This window comes from Lycorma delicatula, chromosome 4, assembly GCF_047948215.1.
Source record: "Lycorma delicatula isolate Av1 chromosome 4, ASM4794821v1, whole genome shotgun sequence".
Taxonomy (NCBI): Eukaryota; Metazoa; Arthropoda; class Insecta; order Hemiptera; family Fulgoridae; genus Lycorma; species Lycorma delicatula.
The window spans coordinates 96,048,282-96,068,882 of record NC_134458.1 but is presented as its reverse complement, the minus strand read 5'-3'; the positions used below and the strand labels follow the sequence as shown (position 1 = coordinate 96,068,882).

At 31.0% G+C, this 20,601-nt stretch overlaps 1 protein-coding gene across 1 annotated transcript in view; it reads right to left on the bottom strand.

Annotated features, from left to right (window-relative positions):
- LOC142322676 (uncharacterized) overlaps nt 1-20,601 on the bottom strand; it is a 239,772-nt gene that overhangs the window by 14,843 nt on the left and 204,328 nt on the right. Inside the window, exons 6-7 of the mRNA XM_075361754.1 lie at nt 6,540-6,944; nt 220-284 (exon numbers count right to left, since the gene is read on the bottom strand). Coding sequence (XP_075217869.1) covers nt 220-284; nt 6,540-6,944 — 470 coding nt within the window. The remainder of the gene's footprint in view (nt 1-219; nt 285-6,539; nt 6,945-20,601) is intronic.

Here is a 20,601-nt window from a genome sequence, read left to right as displayed (position 1 = left end):
ACGTTACCTGTGTTGGAGTAAAAAATAAATGATCGGTGGATTAAATAAACAGGAAAATTACAGCAAATGTTTAAAAATGTTACCCTTTATTTGCAAAATTAAATTATTGTAGAAATACATAGAGGAGTTAATTTTTCAAAATTTATTTTGGATAATTAATCCTCAACTTTTTTATAACAAATGAGTAAATGAAAAATTGGTGCAAATGTATATACTTACTCTCTTGCCTTCTCCTTCTAATATATATTGATCCATATGATGTGGTCTTTGAACAACACAGTACCCTGAAATATTTTCATAAAACAAAGTAAAAGTATGTTTCCTTAAGTATTATTGAATGTAATTGAAACAATATATGTAACACTAGGAGAATTAAAAACTGTAAGCATTTTGTGTGCAAAAGCCCATATTGATACATCAACACTTCATTTTGTGAAAGATGCCAGAGGTGTAATGTAATATCTTCTATTTTCTGCAATTTGTAATGAATTGTAAATGAACACTTAATTCATCTAACAGTTAAAATAATCTGCAATTTTAACTACAATTTTTAAAGTAGGATTTATACTAATTTCATTTATAAAACAACTAACTACTGAAGCCAGTATACCACTCACTATCTTTTATAAAATCTTGCCTTGTCATTTTTAATTCTTTTATTTTAGCATTTAAAAATGTTTGTATGCTCAATGGAATTGCCATTCTTATCTATAAAATTCCAACTTATTCTGAATATTTTGATTGACTAGTAGAGAATTTTAAAATAAACTCTTAAAAGATAGATAATTAATTTTACATTAGATCTATAATTGATAACGAGTACCAGTAAATACTTTGATTTGGAAAATTTTGAGTATTTACTGGCTTACTTTTCTTACTAAACCTAAATGATTAGGTTATAGCACTATGACACTAATACATATCTCTGGTATTTGCAACAATGGGAAGTAGAATACCTAAAAGGGGATAATACTCTGTTGACAGTTGTATCATAACAACAAATCCTCACAATCAAAGATCAGCAAGATCTGTACATTAATTGCCAATTAATTTGCAGGTTTACTTGTCTAATTAAATGGCAACTTGCATATATCTAGATTTTATTAACCTTTATATTTCTACACCTTAAGAGATTTTTAGGAGGATATAAACATCATCAATAATAACTTGAATTTTTCTATTCTAAAACTATATCTAATTTATCTGTTACAGTTCTATAATTAACCTTATGTTACATAGTTAAATTACGTAAAGGAGACTAATTATGTTATACAACAATATTAAATCACATTTGCTAACTTACATTACTATCATTTTATTGGTCAGTTAGACCATTGTAACTGAGGATAACAAAACATCTAACAACAATCATTACACTGTTTATTTACGTTTTCCATTAAATTTTATAAACATCCTTTCTCTGCTTTGGATTACTACTGGAATAGTAAATTTAATGATGAATTATCTATCTATGACTCAAGTTCTGTAAACAGTAAATTCATTACTCAAAACTAGCAATATATCCTATACCTACAAGTACAAGGCTATGATATGAATCACATTAAACTTAAAGTAAATAATCATAAGCTCTTTATTGACATCTCCTATTTTCTATGGTTTATAATGAATTCCATTGTGATAGTAACCTCTAAAATTTCTTATGTGTGATTTGTTATTAATTGTAGCACGTCTAAATATCAGTACATAGCATTTGTTGCAAAAACTAGATCAAGTCTTTTATTTGATAGCTAACAGAAGTATTACTTTGTTGTTTATAGCAAATGAGGGTGTATATAAAGATGGTGATATGATATTAGATGAACTATATAGAAAATGGAGTGATGAGGGATCTGAAATTAATGTAGATGACAGTAATGAAGGTCCTTTACATGCAGAATTCCAAAACATTAGCAAATCGGTTTTTGATTTATCAAAAAGTATATTTTTCATTTCATACCTACAAACACCTTTGGGCAAAGGGTTTTTTTCTGGTTACATTTTTGGCTAATGTACTGAGTAGAAATTTTTAATTTCATTCTATGTAAGAGTTATGCTTCGAGCTACTACTAATAATTTTTAACTAAGCATTAAAATACCACTAAACATCTGGCACTGGGGTGTAGGGTGCATAATTTAATTAAATGGCTGGTATTTAAAGCGTTAAAACTGCTGGTAGAAATATAAATAAATGTTGATTTATAACAACTTCAATTTGATTTTTTTTTAAACCTTAAAATACTTTACCTGTCCTGCAATGTTCTAATTATTGTATTACTTCATCAAAATGTGTTTTAAACTTATAAAAAAATGCCATTTTAATTGTTCCAATATGCTACACCTTGTTTCTTTTGTTGAAGATTTAAAATAATTCAGTAATTCAGAAAACATTAATTCATCATCAATTTTCATGTGAATATCTACCATACTCCAGCTCTTGAACTTTTGATTTGAGGTACTACCATTAGAAGTTTGAATAGGTATGTAAATTCTATTATTTTCTTTTTATATAACTTAAAATGCTTATTTGTTTAATTTAATACCTATGTCAATTGCTGGTGAGTACATCTTTTAATAAATTAAACTATAGAAACAATTAAAACCTTTTCAACAGTAAAAATGTGTTAATATTTTAATGTACGCCATTATCAAATGTAGTATAACTATTATTTAAAAAATTCAATTGGCATATATTAATTTTATGAAATAAAAATAAAAACTAGGTTAGGAAACACCGATTAAGAAACCAAAGGTCTTACCATTTAGTTGACAAATATTGGATTTGAAATTAAATCATATAAGTAATATTAAACTGGTTTTGTAAGGTCAAATAAGTACAATGTATTTAAAAATGAATGTCAGAGTTTTAAAGCTATGTAATATTTCTCAAGTTTCACGTACATTGATTAAATATACATGAAATAAAAGAGCATCTCAAACAGTTTTAGTTGCGCGCAAGTTCATAAATTATTTCCTGAATCTTCCGCTTGAAAGCGCTAGTAGCAAAGATGGCGACCCCCCCCCCCCTCCTAACAGAAAGCCTTCTCTTTTGCAGTTTGCAAAGAGTGAATCTCTAATTACTATTCAACGTGCGTTCCGTTGTGATCCCCGAGTGACAATAACATTCGTTTATGGTATAAACATTTTGAAACCAGTGGCTGTATTTGTAAAGGGAAGAGTACAAGACGACCGAGTGTGTCCGAAGACAATGTTAAACGCGTAAGAGGGTATTCTTTTGGTCGTAGTCCTAGGAAATCCGTTATGAAGGCTAGGCGCGAATTACCGATTCCAGTGACGTCTTAGTGGAAGGTTTTAAGGAAACGCTTACAACTGCATCCATATCGTTAACAGCTGTTGCACGCACTAAAGCCTACAGATTATGGTTTACGTACTAGCTTCGCAAACGAAATGATGCACTGTGACGAAGACTTTCTTTATCGTGTCGTATTCAGTGACGAATCAACATTTCATGCTAATGGAAAAGTTAACGACCATAATGTGCATATCTGGGGATCAGGAAATACTCACGATATATTGCAGTGTGAATAAGACTCCAAAACTAAAGGTATTTTGAGCCGTATCCCGACGGTAAGTTTTCGGCCATTATTTTTCGCGGAAGCAAGTGTGTCTGGAACGAACTACCTTGATATGCTACAACTCTTTCCTCAACTGCAATACGAACCACAGAACTTTGTTTTGCAACAAGATGGTGTTCCTCCTCTCTGGGATAACGCTGTGCATGGTCGGTTGAATGAAATTCTTCTCCACTGCTGGATCGGTCGCCGTGGACGAGATGACAGGGTTTATTTGCCGTTGTCTCCACGTTCGCCCGATCTGTCCCCGTGCGAGTTTTTTCTTTGGGGTTTATAAAGGATCAAGTGAATATGCCACCGTTACCTCCTCCTCCTCCTATCGGCTGGATGTGTGACGAATGGTGCTGACATTAAACACCTACAGGAAAAACTGTCTGATTGCTGTTTCATTTCATGTATAATTTATCAACATAAGTAAAACTTAATAAATATTACAAAACTTTAAAATGCCGATATTCATTTTGAAACGCACGGTATTTGGATTGGTCATGGGCAAGATCATAAACTACCTATTATCCCATTTATTCTTGTAGTCAAGAGGTCTAATCAACAAATGGAGAGTAAGTTGATCAATCCTTTACTCTTTGTCAGTTTTCTTTGTATATGTTTACACTATGAATTGGGTTGGCCATTTTCCTGTTACCAAATTATTTATACAGGTGGTTGTTTAGATGTTTTTTTAGCTTTAACCCTCCCCCCTCACAAACCGCTGAACATAGGTCAATGAAATGGCTGAGCAGGTTGATTGGCTCAAATCGAAATCAAAAGTTATGGATCTGACAGCTTGAACAAGGCACAGAGCCAACAATCTGAATTGGCCAATGTAGATGACAGCCAGAGCTTTAAGCTGAATATATTAATTTATTTTATTCTATGATTTTAGAATAATTCAGATATTTAGAAGATTTATTCATCATAAATTTTCATGTGTTGGTGTTAAAAAAACAAAAAAAAAGTCAGTTTTTTTACGAAATTGATAGTTCTTTAACTGTATATAGAAAGAGACAAATGAACAACATGAAAGACAGATATGGAAGTGGTCAGGTGCATAAATTATCATATGTACAACCTTCATTTTACCAAAATAACCTTTTTTTTAGCTTTATATAACGTAAACAATTCTCTTCCATCAGTCTTTTTCCTTTTTTTTTATTGAAACTTTTATTTTGGATTGTATTTTTATGTTTCATTTTTACTTGGAATATTCATTAAGTTAGTTACATCGATGAAATGTTTCCAATAATTATACTTAAAAATTTTTAAGACACAAAAGCCACAGAAAACATGAGAGTGAAATAAATATAATAAAATGATATAAATGTAATATATTCCCATTTGAAAACTTTTTCTATCTATTTTCATTCTGGGTTTATTATTCTTGTTGTTACAGATACAATGACGTTAGAGTATCGGCAAAAAGACATACCTTGTTTAATTATTACTAAATTAAGCTTTAAAAGTACTCTACTGTAATTTAAAAGATTGTCACACTGTTTGAAATAGTTAACTGTTGTATTTATACAATTAAAATTCAACTTGTTGAAAACTTGAACTTTCATTGTTAATATTAAGCTTTACATTTTACAGTAATAGCTTAAATTGTATTTGAATTTACAGTATTTTAAATTGAATTATAGTATTTTTTTAAAAATTAAGAAATTTTATAGAAAAGCCCATAAACTATTACTGTTATAATATTTTGTATTTTTCAAACTCCTTTAATAGTCAATAACATTATTTTATAATATTTAATGTAATTATTTTATTCAAGCCAGTAAATCTGATAAAATTAACTAATTATAATATCTTATTTTGACCAAAATCAGCTAGGAGAATCAATATAAAAATAATAATTAAATTTTGTTGGTGTTAGGTTGATTTTATTATTTTTAAGATTTATTACAATTGTTATTATAGTAAATGTAATATCATATTATTAAAGCAGGTAAATTATTTTAACCTACAAATTTGTATTATGTACAGGGTAATTGGGTAAGTTTAATGAGAAGATATGTCTTGTGAAGTACTATATGGACCCCATTTATTAGTAATTGTGAATTACAGCGTCATAAAAATAAAAAATAAATAAAATAAAATCTGGAAAATACATGAATTTTAATCATGGGTATTAACGGCAATAGATACAGGAATAATCATGAAAAATTTAAGTTGGAAACTAAAAAAGGTAAAAAGTGATTTTTATCTAGTGTTTTTGCAAATAAAAAATATTTATGCTTCAGAAAAAGATTTTACTGGTAGAGCAGCGAATGATTAATAAAAGAAGAAATAGTTTTAAAGGATCTTCAGAAAAGGATGTAGAGGATAAAAAATAAAAGGGAATTAACTTATCACAGATTAATAAATTGGCTAGAAAGAAGATTGAATTATGAAATAGCGGTATTACCAGTAATAAGGCATACCATTGGCAGGTTCCTGGCCTTATATCAGCGATGAATTTTCCATATTCTTGTCCCTTTATATATCTACACTAACCTAACAAAATAATAACTGTATATACTGAAATTCTTGTATATTATATAAATCAGTATTTTATGTCATTCACTTTGCAAAGAAAATACAAAGAATATCTCCCATCCAGTTCAGAAAGAACATGTGATGGAAAATAACATTTATTGAACAATTTGAGATATACTACTTTATACTGTAGAGGTTTTATCACATTATTCTATATCTTTTTTTTTTTAGTTTAATATGAGATTAAAGATTTTTTAAATTTTATTTTCTGAAACAAGTGACACTACTCGTACAAAGTACAGATTAGAATACGAAAATCCAGTTCTATTATCAGGACAAAGTACTGATAATAAAAATTTCTATGTATCATGTAATTGCCAAGAATTATGTTATTTTGTTTTAACTATTTCATAGAAATATTTACTTATATACTATTTTGTTTTTTTTTTTGTTTTTGTAATGTTTTGTACTAACTTGGTGCAGCAGTGGATTCAGTTGGAGGTGGCTTAGTTGTGGGTTCAGTTGTTGTGGTTGGTTGTGTAGTAGTTGTTGTAGTTGCAACTGTTGTCTTTTCTGTTGTGGTTTGAGTTGTAAATGTTACCGGTGGAGGTGTAGGAGGTGCGGTTGGTGTTGTACGTGTTGTACTAGTTGTTATTGCAGCTGTAACTGTATTTGTTGATAATGTTGTTGAAGTAGTTGTAGTTACTAATCGTAATGGTGTTTGTGTTGTTGTGGTTGAGGTAGATGTAAGCATTGTTAGTAATGTAGTTGTTGTAGGACGAGCTGCTGGACTGCTTACGGTTGACCCTGTCATTTCTGCACCACCTCTTGTTACACTTGCTCTTAGCTTTTTTTCATGAAAATCACGCTGAGATTCCACTGAAAAATAAGAAATATAATTATAAAAAATTTTAAAAAGATAATTTGTGTGTGTGTGTGCGTGCGCGTGCCCATGTGTGTGTAATGTATAACTATTATTTTAAATATCAATTTTGATATAGTACTATATCCTTTTTCAATTCAATTACAGAAAAAGTGAGCTACACCTTGAGTAACTGGGCAGTAGTTTCTACTGTTTTTATTTTTCATAAAGCAGTTAATATTACACTGCCGTGTTTTACAAATATGCTTCATTATAATATTTAATTATATTAATTTAAGTATTGTATTAGTTACATGAATAGATAAATATTACACTGCAAATAAACTTCTGTTAATCATGATTAGCCACTTGAATTAGGTTACAGAATGACTGAATGTTTCAGAACTGCTCTATACAAAAAACTATGCTTCCAATGTGTTGAATTATTGAACAGTACAAATCATATTCAATTACATTATGTAAACAAATAAGTACAGAATCCATAATAAAGATTTAGTGAATGTGTACTTTTAATTGTTTATTTTATTTCAGTTCAGTTTTTATTTTCTATGAATAAAGTTCAGTCTAGTCTACTGCAAGTAATTCCTATCTTATGTGAATTAATGCTGTGTTATTAATTACTGCAGGTAGTTAAAAACAAGGTTCATCAAAAATTCAATACAAAATGGAAATATATAGCAGCATCTTTATACAAAAAAAGGAGATAAAAGACTAAATGCTTGTGAGCTATTAAAAATAATATAGAATTCCATGTCAGGGAAATGACTGTTGGCAATTGAAGTGAAAAAAAGAAACCAAAATTCTGTTCGAATTACTTTTGAATGTAAATAAGTTATTCTTGAAAAAATTGACCTTGAAACTTTAGGTGATTTCTGTGCGGTTATGGAACAAAGAACTCGAGGTGTACTAATATCTGGATCTATTTTGTAAAAGAAAACCAATTTAATAAAAAATTGATTGAACCGAATACAGTTTTGAATCTGTAAAGATTTGTCTGATAGATTTAAAAATCAACACGGTATAATACCGAATAATTTTTAATTATTCAGATATTTTTTCGGTATGTTAGCCGAAAAATTATCTGCTGACATTGACAGTCACTGATCGTGTAAAATCTTTTTTTTTAAACCTAATCAGTTCAAAAGCACTGGAATCAGAATAGACGTACACAGTAGGTCTGATAAGTTTCCGAACTAAATTTCTGTAGTCGATACAAGTAGCACCATCTCTCGGACAACCAAGGAACTATGTAGTACGATATTGACGAGTTGTGTACAAAATTTCATCACTCCAGTTTCGAGATATATTCAGCCGCGTACCTTGTGCTCATGTGACGTTGTGCGAGCTCGCGACATGGTTGGAGAAGCGCGATAAAATTTTGTGTTTGACTTCAAAAATCTTTCGTTGAAACTTATTATATGATACAGAGAGCATTCGGTGATGAAACCGCATCTCGTACTACAACATACACGTGGTGAAGAGGTTTAAAGATGGTAGACGACATTGGATGACTACGAACGAAGCGGGAGGCCGTCAACAGCTGTTCACGACGAAAACGTTGCGAAAGTGCATGCACTCCTGCTCGAACAACCTCATCTTACCCTTCGGGCTATAGCAGAAGAACTAAACATCGGTAAAGACGCGGTACGTACAGTTCTAACAGAAAAAATGAACCGCCGAAAGGTGTGCTCTTGTTTCGTTCCACACTTCTTGACCGAAGAACAAACACAAATGCGTCTTTCTTGCGCTCAAGACTTTGTTGAAACTGCCGATAGCGATCCGAATTTTTTGAAAACATTCTAACTGGGGATGAAAGCTGGTGCTTCATGTATGATCCGCAAACGAAGTGTCAATCCGCTGTTTGGTCGAGTCCTGGAACACAAAGACCGACAAAAGTCTGGCAGAAAAAAACAAGAGTGAAAACGATGTTGATTGCATTCTTCGACTCAAAGGGCCTGCCTGATTCATCATGAATTTGTACCAACTGGTTAAATCGTGAATTCTAAATTCTATCTGCAAATAATGAAACGCCTGGTGCGTCGCATTCATCGAATCCGGCCCGAGATCGATGCAGTTGGGCTCCGGGATGCAGTCGGACCGGGATCCGGGCAGTTGGGCTGTCTTGTACGACAATGCCCCGGGACACATGGCAATAGTTTTAACATATTACGTCGGAAATCAAATCACTCTTATTTCACCCGTCCTATTCACCCAACTTGGCTCAAGCAGACTATCTTCTGTTCCCAAAACTGAAGTTGAATATGAAAGGCCGTTTTTTTGACGACATTCCGGCCATCCAAAGGGCTTGCACCGAGCAGTTGAAGGCGATCTCACAAAGTAATCTCTCCAGAGCATTTGTCGGGTTCTACCGGCGCTGCAACGAGTGTATGACTAGAGGAGGGTTCTGTGTGGAGGGATGACGTGAATAAATTCATTTATCTTTAAATATGTGTTTTTATTTAATTTTGTTCAGGAACTTTTCAGACATGCTGTGTATATAATGCTGATAAAACAGACTCAAATTTAATAGCTGTCATCAAAAAGATTAGTATCATGGGAAGAAATTTCTCCTTCCATATTAAAAATGAGTAGAGCACATGACGACTGTCCTTGTTTGTAGTAATGTTAGTAAACAGTTATTGTTTTTCACTTGACAATACAGGTAAGGCAAGATTACTGAAAGATCTGAATTTTAGATCTATTGCCTGTAAGGTAAGTTAACAAAAATCAGCGTGGATATGCTAGCATTTTTGAAAATTAGTTTCATCGTAATTTCAGTCCACATATGTTAAAAATTAAATACAAAAAAGAGTTACCAGAGAAAGCTATTTCTATGTCCTTACATCAGGAATCATAAACCTACTTTTCTTCTGGTAAATATATTGTTTGTTAGTCGATTTATGGATCATGGTGTTAAAGAAGCAGTAGAAAATAAAATTAAAAAGGAAAACTATTAAAGTGCAATAAAAAATGCAGACTGCATATTGGCAGTCATGACATTTAATTGGTAAAAAACCATTAATTAATTAATTGTTGATTAAAATATAGCTGACATTAGGTATAAAAACAATCCTAAAAATTTGTGTTTGCTATTAAATTAAGAATTTGGTTTTTTATTTAAAATATATGTATATATTGGAATGTGAAAAGGTGAAAACAAATTGGAGGAATGGGTGGAGGAAGATTGAGTAAACTAACATTTCAAATTTATGATTATGACAAAATTGTTAAATTTATTGCTGAAGATGATTACTGGTATTTTATGGATGAGGCTGAGAATAGAAGGAAAGAGTAGAGATATTGTCCAAGTTTATGCCCCACAATCGGGGAATAGAGAGGAGAAAACTAAGGATTTCCTAGAGAACGTGAAAAGGATAATTGAGAAAAGGCAAACAATTATAATAGGGGTCTTCAGTGCACAAGTAGGGAAAGAAGGAAGTTGAGTAGAAGAGATTATGGGACCACATGGGTATGGGAAAGAAATGAAGAGGGTAAGAAACTGTTACATTTGTGTGAAAGAAATGGGTTTATTATTGGTAATTCACGGTTTAGAAAAAGAATAGCAAGAAAGTAACCAGATATGGGTGGGGGAGAATAAAGAACCAGAACTGTTATTGATTATGCCTTAACAGAGAAAAATTCTAGAAGGGAGTGAATGAATGTCAAAATTGTTACAGAGGAAGTCGTTACAGGAGGGGATCATCGGATTGTGATAATTAATTGTAAATTAAGAATTGGTAAAATTACAAATTTAAAAAGGAAAAAAAAATGATTAAGGAAGCAGGAATTTGAGGAATAAATTAGAAGACTAATAACAAAGGGTGAAATAAATCAGTTAGAACAGGAATGGATATAATTTTAAGAAGTGTTTGGAGCAGCAGAATGAGTATAGGGTTGGAGTAAAGGGTTCAGGAGGGAGAGGAAACAAAATGTTAGAAAGAAACAGTTAGAGGTGCAGTAAAAAAGAAAGAGAATGCATGGAGGAAATGGAAAGAAAACAGAAAGGAAAGGGATAGGAAAGTGTACAGAAGAGAGAAAATAAAATGTAAGAAAATAGTGAACAAAGAAAAGAAAAGATGCTGGGAAAATTTTACAAGGGGATTGGAAAGGGATGTTCAGGGAAGTAAAAAGCTGCTGTACGATTTGATGAGAAAAAAGAGAGGAAGGAGAGAGATGATGAGGGGCGTCAAAGATTAGGATGGAACACTTCTGGAAGGGAGACAGGAAATCCTAAATAGATGGAAGAAATCTTTTAACACCCTGCTGAATACAGCAGAAGATAAAGAGGAAAGACAATGAAAGTTCAAACAGAAACTGAGAATGCAGGCTTAGATGGGACGATTACAATGAAAGAGAAAGAAGAGAGATTAAAGAAAATGAGGTATGGCAAGGTACTGGTGTGGATGAGGAATCTACAGAAATGTTAAAAGTGGCAGGGATTATTGGAATATACAATTTACTCTTTAGGGCCATATGGCAGGATAAGGAAGTACCAAGTGATAGGAGAGGCCTTATTATCCCAATTTCTAAGAAAGGTGACAGAATGGACTGCAACAATTAAAGAGGTAAAACCTTAATACCAGATATGATGAAGTTATTTGAATGTATATTAGAGAAGAAAATAAAAGAAAAGATTGAGGCACAGTTGGAAGAAGAACAAGTGGGGTTCAGAAGTGAGAGATCAGTTATGGACACAATATTTACACTATACTGAGTTTGTGGAAAGAAATGGGAAAATAGTAAAAAGCTGGTAATGGTGATTCTGGACATTATTAAGGCATTTGACAGCATCGATCAAGAAATAAGATGGAACGAGTTACGAAAGAAAGAGATAAATGAAGGAGTTATTAAAATTATTAAAGCTTTGGACAAAAGGAGTGAATGCAGCATGAATACTTAGGAAAATCGAAGCAGTTAAGAGTAGAGAGAGGAGTTCGACAAGGCAGCATGATATCACCCTTGCTCTTTATAATTGTGTTAGATGGAATCATGAAAAAGATGAAACAGAGAAGAGGAAGTATGAGAGTAAGTAATATGGATGATGGGAACAGACAGTGATGATGATGATGAATGCTGGAAATAAATTTAATTAATAAAGTAATAGTGTCAGGTTATTTACTGTACACACTACAAATTTTAAATATCTGTATTTAAAAAAAAAAAAAAATATGTACAACAAAATGTATACTGGTAGTTTTTTTTAACTTTTTTGTATAATTTTACATTTTCAGTAGCATTTAACTGAAATAACATTAAATTAATTAAAAAATAGCTTTCCAATAAGCATTGTGTTTATTAACAAATATTACTTTATTTATAAAATTACTTGATTTTGTTGCAAATTCAGTTATTAGGATTATTTATAACTAGGTTGTAACAACTAAAAATTAATTGAGGATAATTTAAATTACTAGCAACAGGCCCAGTTGCTTTCGATAATCGAGATTGTGCTGTATAAACAGATGTAAGTTTAATAAAAATTTCTTATGAACACACCAAAATTCCATTATAGTAAATAGCTGATTGTGATAACTATTCATTTTTAATATGTTACGATGGATGGGTTGTTTACCTTATGAAGTATTTTATAACTGATGATGGATCCGTGGATTTGGAAAGGTTTTGTGTAAATTGGTAAGTTTAATTATGCGCTATTTTGATGTGTTCTTAGGTGAATTTTGTTAATAGTTAATTAACTGCAACACACTAGACAAGATGTTGAATAAAAACGTATATATTTAAATATATCTAAATAAAAAATAAACATCATATTAATTTAGATTTATTGAAAAAGTTTAAATTAATTAATACCTTAATTTTTTATATATTAATAAATATTAAAACTTACTAAATCTTCTAAAATTTATAAAAGATTACCCTGAGAAAATAGAAACATATTGTTTTATTTATTTTAAAATTCTAAATAAATGTTTTCGATCGCCGGATAGGTCGTAGAGGGCAATAGATTGGCCTGCCAGGTCCCTAGACCTGTCTCCTCTGGATTACTTTTTTTGAGGGTACCTGAAAAATAATGTTTACAAAACAAAAGACAATGACGAATTGAAAAGAAGAATAATCGACGAATCTGCTCGTGTACCACCAGACATGATACAAATTATAAGCGGCTATTTCTTGAGGTTAGCACACTGCCAAGCTGTAAAGGGGAAGCCATTTTGAACATATTGTAAAATGGTATGCTATAAACATTTATTTCATTAGTAATTTACGATCGAAAACATTTATTAAAAATGTTTAAATAAATATTGTAACATTTAAAGTAAATAATATCAGTTGACATAGACATTTAATTTTGTAGTGTTAATTATTATTTATCGTTTATTATTATCAATATATCACTATTTAAAGTTCGTTATTGTATTCATTATGAATGTAAAATGCAATAAAATTGTTCATACCGTGCATTTTAACACGTTTTATTGTTAACACGATTTTTCTGTCACTGCAACTTTGAATAGTTGTAACTCGATAACAAAGGCATTAACAAAAATACGGGGTTCACCACTTTCTTGTAAAATTTTAAATCGAAATCATGTATCATATTTAACCTTTCTATTAAAAAAAAAATTAAGTTTGATTCAATACGGCGGACAAAAATTAAAAACCTTCCATAATGCGAATTTTTTAAAACTAAATAGAATCCCATTTCTTTCTGCCTCCAAATACCTCTCAGATATGCAGTATAAAGATGTTTTCCATACTTAAATGTCACCCGGTATGTTATATTACATTACATATTATATAATGTTACCTATTTAGAATTTTTGTAGCTTTTTCTATCTGAATTAACGAGATTTCAAGCTTTATTATTGCTTCACGGAGCAGTTAATCAGCAATTATAGTAAAAATTTATAGATCGATATCTAATGTGTCTTGTGATGTGGGTAATAATTAGGCAATGAAAATAAGTGATTCAGTAACAGAGAAAATAAAATAAGCAGACCGTTGGCCTGGGTATGATAGTGATAACTAACATTTTCAGTAGAACTTGTTTTGGATGAAACGGATTGTTTACTTATAATATTTATAGTTTTTTGCTTTTTGTAACAAAAAAAGTAATATAAATAAATATGATGATAATTACTCACTGTCAGCATTTACATGGTACCGATAAACGCAACAGTTTGCATGATAGTCTGCTTTAGTAAAGTACTTTGCATTTTTTAATCATACAATTTGAATAAGTAATTACTTACAAAAGCTAGTAATTAAAAACTAATTTATTACTATCACTTAAATACTTCTAAAACTAAGGTAAAAAAAAACGACATTTTGTTTACAAGTTTTAGTCGATTCATTTTTTTTATTCTTTATTTAAATCACTTTAAAGTGTAATCTAAATGATAACGCCTTACTTGTCAGTATAATATATATTTTACAGTGTGTATGATGAAAAAAAATCTTGCTTGCACGAGGCAGACAGTCGTTGTGCAGGGCATTATATTACTCTTTTCTCGTAGCATTTAGCTCATTCAATTCTGCAATACAGATTGTTTTACTATTTTCATAAATAGCAAAAATTCTTTCCATAATTAAAATTTATTATCATTTTGTTTAATTTCAGACAATAATTTCTTTAAAAATATTTAGAGTACTTATAATTATTTATACTTATAAAGACTATACTATATGTATATACCAGAGTATTTCTTAAATGGTGGGCTGGTTATACTCTTTCGGATTCTACTTGTATAACTAAACAAAAAATATTCTTAGGGAAAATGGCAATTTCTCCTTCGTTCTCCCCCTGTCCAGCATTTTGTTATTTTTATATAAAAATTTATATTGCAAGTTCGGATTGACGAATCGCATTAATATTTGGTAAGCGTCTCGGTAATAAAGTTTTAAAATTAGCAACAAATCAAGACTTAAATATCTTCGCAAATTACAAAATGGCGGCCATGTTTATTTTTCAATCCGTTATATCTACATAAATATTAGTTTTATAAAAATTTATGTTATCTTCTAAAATATTAAGCCTTTTATTTTGAACACAATTACATTTTTTTTTAAATCGGTTAACAAATAGCCAAGTTATGGCAGAAAATTGATGTAATTTTGGATTTGTTTTCATTTCCTCCACTTTACGTTCAATTCGATTAAATATTGTTTTTATTTATTGTTAATTCTAGTATTGTAGATAAGTATCAAATTAAGTAATAATTTTCTCACAATAATAGACCTAATAATTAAATAAATAAGGCAACTAAGTTACCTGTGATAATTTTACGTTAACTATTGTAGATGGTTAGGTATATATATATATATATATTTTAATAAACAGTTAAAAATCGTTAAAAGTTGTAAGAGATGTTCAAAGTGTCCACCATTAGAAATTGGAGAAGTCTTCACTCTTTTTCAGAAAGATTGTCTTAACCGTTCAAAAATTCCGGGAGTATTCCTAATTTCTTGAAATCCATTTTGGGTCCTTGGTTGAATATTCTTAATGTTGAATAAACAATATGTTTCAAATGGCCCCACAGGTAGAAGTCAAGAGGGTTTAAGTCAGGTGATTGGACAAGCCAGGACACTATCCACGGCCTATCCATTTTTTATGGAAAATTTCACGTATGAAATCTGATACCAACTGATTGAAATGTGCTGTAGCTCCATCATGGTGAAACCACATATTTCCTCTTAATTGTAGAGGTAGGTTTTTCAACAAATGTGGAAGATTATTGGTCAAATGGGCAAGATAATTTTCTCTATTTTTGGTAGAATGACAGGACCCAAAAGAAAGTTATTAAAAATTCCTGCCCTTATATTCAGGGAAAATCTTTTTTGTTGATGGCCACTTTGGTAGGGACCATGAGGATTCTCATCGCTTCCTATATGCTGGTTGTGATAGTTTTGAACACCATTCTTGTTGAAAGAAGCTTCTTCTGTCAACAGAATCCTTGCCGAAAACAAAGGGTCTTCAATTAATGTTTTTCAAAAACAGTTACAGAAAGCCAATCTACATGGAAAATCATCTGTAATCAACCCCTGTACGCGCTGCAAGTAATAAGGGTAAAGACAGTTATGTACCATTTAAAATCCGCCACACAGTCATGTGGCCCACACCTGCTTGTATTGCCAGAGAATGTATACTTCAGGTAATCAGGGGATTCTTCTATACGATTTAAAACAGTTTTTTCTAATTCATTAGTCCTAGTACTCTTTGATATACCACGATCATGGTTCCCTGGTGTAAATGAACCTGTTTTCCTAACCCATATGTGAAGTCTTTCAAAAGTTTTTTCATTTAACAGCTACAGTTTTTTCACCTACTGTTAAAATGAAATTATGTATTTTTTCATATATATATATATGTTTGTTTGTTACATTTATATTTTATGTTATGTAAATGTTAATGTACAATTAACATTAACAATTATTAACAAATTAACAATTTAAAAAAAATTAATTTTAACAATTTATTATTTAATATTTTTTATTTAGTTTTACAAGTAGAATCTGAAAAAAGTATAGGGAGCCCACCATTTTAGAAACACCTGTATATATACATACAGCTATTCAAAAATTCATTTCTGATTGTAAATAATAAAAAATTCTAAATATTATACAAAAAAAATTTGTACTATAATAATTATACATCTATTTATTGTAATAGTTAAATTTATTGTAAATTTTTAAATTTTTTTTTAGTTTAAAAATAGACCTAAATTAAAATTCTTGTTTTTGCAATCTTTATTTATTGTATTATTAATAACTAAGTAGGTAATAATGAATAATAAATATTAACACGTGAAAACATCAATAAATTAAATGTGCATAAATAAAAGTACAACAATTATTACTGTGTTGTCCTATTAGATGGGTGTAAATGTTTTCAGTTTCGATAGTAATGCAGTCTTGACCTTCTCCAAAACAAGATTTTATATTCATTGTACTTCTATATTTTCTTTTAATTAATGATTTTTTAAGTTATGTAAAATTATTTTCAATGTTTTTCTTCAGTTTAATCTATTTAGTGATATTGACTTTAATAATATATAGTTACATACCATGCATATAGCCATCTAAAGTGAATTAACAACAAACATTTAACTCTGGTGATCCATGAGAACCGATCTATTAAGTGTGGTTTTTGCCATTAGCATTCTTTATATACTCTTTGTACTCCAGGATGGTAGTCCCTAACATATTGTAGATTTAACTATGAAGTTTTAGAAAACAGCTTTTTTCTTATTATTGTATTTTATTAGTAAATATGACTATTGTTCTAGTTTATATTACCGTTTAAATGATTACTTGTAAGTTATTTTATTTTAGACCGCTACACCTTAATCTTGTTATAACCTACACTATATGCTATAATGCTGTTAATAGTGTTTATTAATAGTGAGCAAAAATAATGAAAATAAAATGATGTACTGATGTACTTATAAAGACTGGGACTTGCCTTATTATAATTTTAAATAGTTGAACCATTCACTGACGGATTGATTTGTTGACTTGTTTTATCTTTTAATATTATTAAGAATTTTGTTAATGTAGTATTTTTTGATTCTATTTATTATATTTTATTTATTTAGAATCTAAAAAAAAGTATTAATTTCATGCCTTTATATATATATTTAAAAACTGATTTCTGATTACCTAGTAGAAAGTAAACCAAAGTAGAGGAAAATGGTCTTATTATATACTATATTGGTGTTTTATATATATATTGCCAATACATATATGTATATATAAATCGCCTACATTTCTTAGTAACATATTCAGACATTGCCTGTAAGTAGCTTCCTAGAAATTAAAGGGATGAGTTGAAGCTGTGTTTAATAAATGTGTTCCTACAGGTTAGTTAAATTGATCAGTACTGGATGTAGTTTCATTCATTTCCTGACTGATAACTACAACAGCTGAAGCTACTTAAAAAAAAAAAAAAGAAAGAAAAATGAATGTTTACTGACCGACGCATGGATTAAACCAGAGTACTCTTTGCCAACCCATACAATCATATAATTGAGAAATTTCAGTTCCTTTGCATGCACAGTTAGTTCGAAGGGCTGTGCCAAGTATTCCTAACATCGCTTTACGACACTGGCTTGGTGGACCAGCACATTGTTTGGTTACACTATCAACAGCACATGATTGTTCATAGTTTTCTAATCTGCTCCTGAAACATATTTTGAGATCATTGTTATGTTAAAATGAAACTTATGTATTTTTTCATATATATGTTTGTTACAGTTATATTTATATTTTATTTTATGTAAATGTTAATGCGCAAATGTGCTGTTTCTGATTACCGTAAAACCTCATTTATGTAGATTTACTAGGGTTACATGTAATACTGATATGGAAAACTATGTATATTGAAACATATTTCTATTTTGTATATGTAATAAACAGGAACCGTAGTTCAACCAAGAAAGAATTCAGGTCTTTAATTGTTTAAAGGATAATTAATCTACATGCTATCTATGTGTGTTTACACATAGATAGCATGTTCTTTGTTTATATATATATATAGTTACTACATATAAGCTTAATTTAATATCGGCGGGCGATAACGATAGCAACGATGTGAGCGGGGCACACAGTAAATGGACGCATAGGTACAAGCATCACTCCCGCCGCGCATTTCTCCCACCATAGTGGCACTGCAGTCCCACCACTCTCAGGCACCAATAAAAGAGCGGTCACCACGAGAGTGAACGCAATTCGACCACCACCTGAAGAAGAAGTTGGAAGAAGAAGAAGTCCCCTGGCCGACTCAACGTGGGACCTCCCGGCGGAGGCCAACATTCGGCCGCCGCAGGCCTGGCCGGTCCGCCGAGGGAACCGCTGGACGCTACTTTCCCGCTCCAGCTCCAGCACGCCGGGCTTCAATCGCCCTGGCCGTGGTGGACTAAGCAACAGGAGCCGTCCCAGCGTGAAATGGCTAGGGGAGAACCGCCTCGGCCGCGCCGGCGAAGGACAATCGACGCCGAGCCGACACCGCGGGGCTCTGGGGGCCACCACTGCCACGCTGTAGTGGGGACCCAACTGCCGCTAAGGGAAAGCCCGGACGGACTTCAATGGACGAGCCGCAACTCCCCGACTTCATCGGAGACCAGCTTCCGGACCCAACAGCTCTTCTCAGAGCTAACGCAAAAAACTGCCCTTTCCAGGGCCATCACAAGGTTATGAAATACGAATCGTCGAAGGCATTCGGCGACAATATATATATATATATATATATATAATTATTTGCACTAAAGAAATTATTATTTTATTTACATAAAATAAATAGTTTGAAATAATGAATAGCCTCTGAGTTACCTCTGTAACAATGAATAGCATTAACAATCATTTAAACATCCAGCAGTAGCATTTGGTTTGTTTATTTGCTTTAAATCTTACCATGATTGTAAGTATAGCAAAGAGATTAAATAAATTTTTAAGTGTAATTACATTTTTATATTGTAATTCATTTAAGGTAAAAAGAAGTAATTAACCTTTTTGTTAGATCCACTAAAATATATTTAATTTGTTTTTCTTTGTATCTGCATTATTTAATTTTAAAATATGTATACACAGGGTGTGCATCTATTCACTTATTAACTTATATTTAATGATAGTGTAGCCTTACCTGCATTCAGTATCCTCTCTGCAATACTCGGCCAGCGAGTGGCAAGTAGGAAGTGGACCTTCCACTTGTTGGGCGCACACAGGGTGTAACTTCTCTTGAGCTACCAGGCATTCATCCTGGTTATTTTTTGTTTTCCTGGTTAAAATAATTAAATTTTATTAAGACAAGTGTATATATGTATGTATTGAATAAATTATGTGTCAATGCTAAGGTAATATCTTAAAAATGGTTAATATGTTTCTATTAATATTAACTTTTTTTTTAAAGCTAATAAATATTACAACTTGTCAACGATATGATGAACAGTTTCTTTCCTATCATACATGTGTATCAAGTTTTTCACTACGCTAAGTTTTCATGTGAACGCTTTTCACTATTATAAATGACAATAGTTTATTTCCTGTTAATAATATCCTGATCAAAACTAACAAGAGGATTGAATTCATAGTTTAAAAGAAGCCACAAAATACCTAAAAAAAGAAAAATTATCTGCTGTTGTGATTTTTTATTTTATTAAAAAATAGAGATTTTCAATCTAACCTGCTTCCATTTTTTTTGCTTTTATGTGTTCACCAGCTTTACTTTTGACCAAAATGCACCAGTTTTGATGCTTTTTTTTTAATTTGTTGTGTGAATTATACCAGAATTATTCTGTAATAATTATACCATTTGACATTTGGTCTGTTTGTTTATATGTTCATGGTACAATTATGTTCAAATGCATTTTTTGAGTTTTATGAAAATTTATTGTGAATTTCATTGTAATTATGCAGAATTAATTCTATGGAATGAGTTTTCATTAAATTCTCCATTCCAAAACTATAACTACTAATTTTCTTAGACATAGGCATCTTTCGCTCATGATAGTGAGTATTGTGGGTGAAAGTTATCACTGCCGAGTCGTCTCTCAGTTTCCTCTCTACTCCTGACATATCTTATCATGTCTTGCCTGTTTTCAGAGTATACCAGGTGGTCCGTTTAAATTGAGACACATCTATATCTCATAAACTAAATATTTTATGTTATCCTTGATAAGGTCAAATAAAGGTCATTTC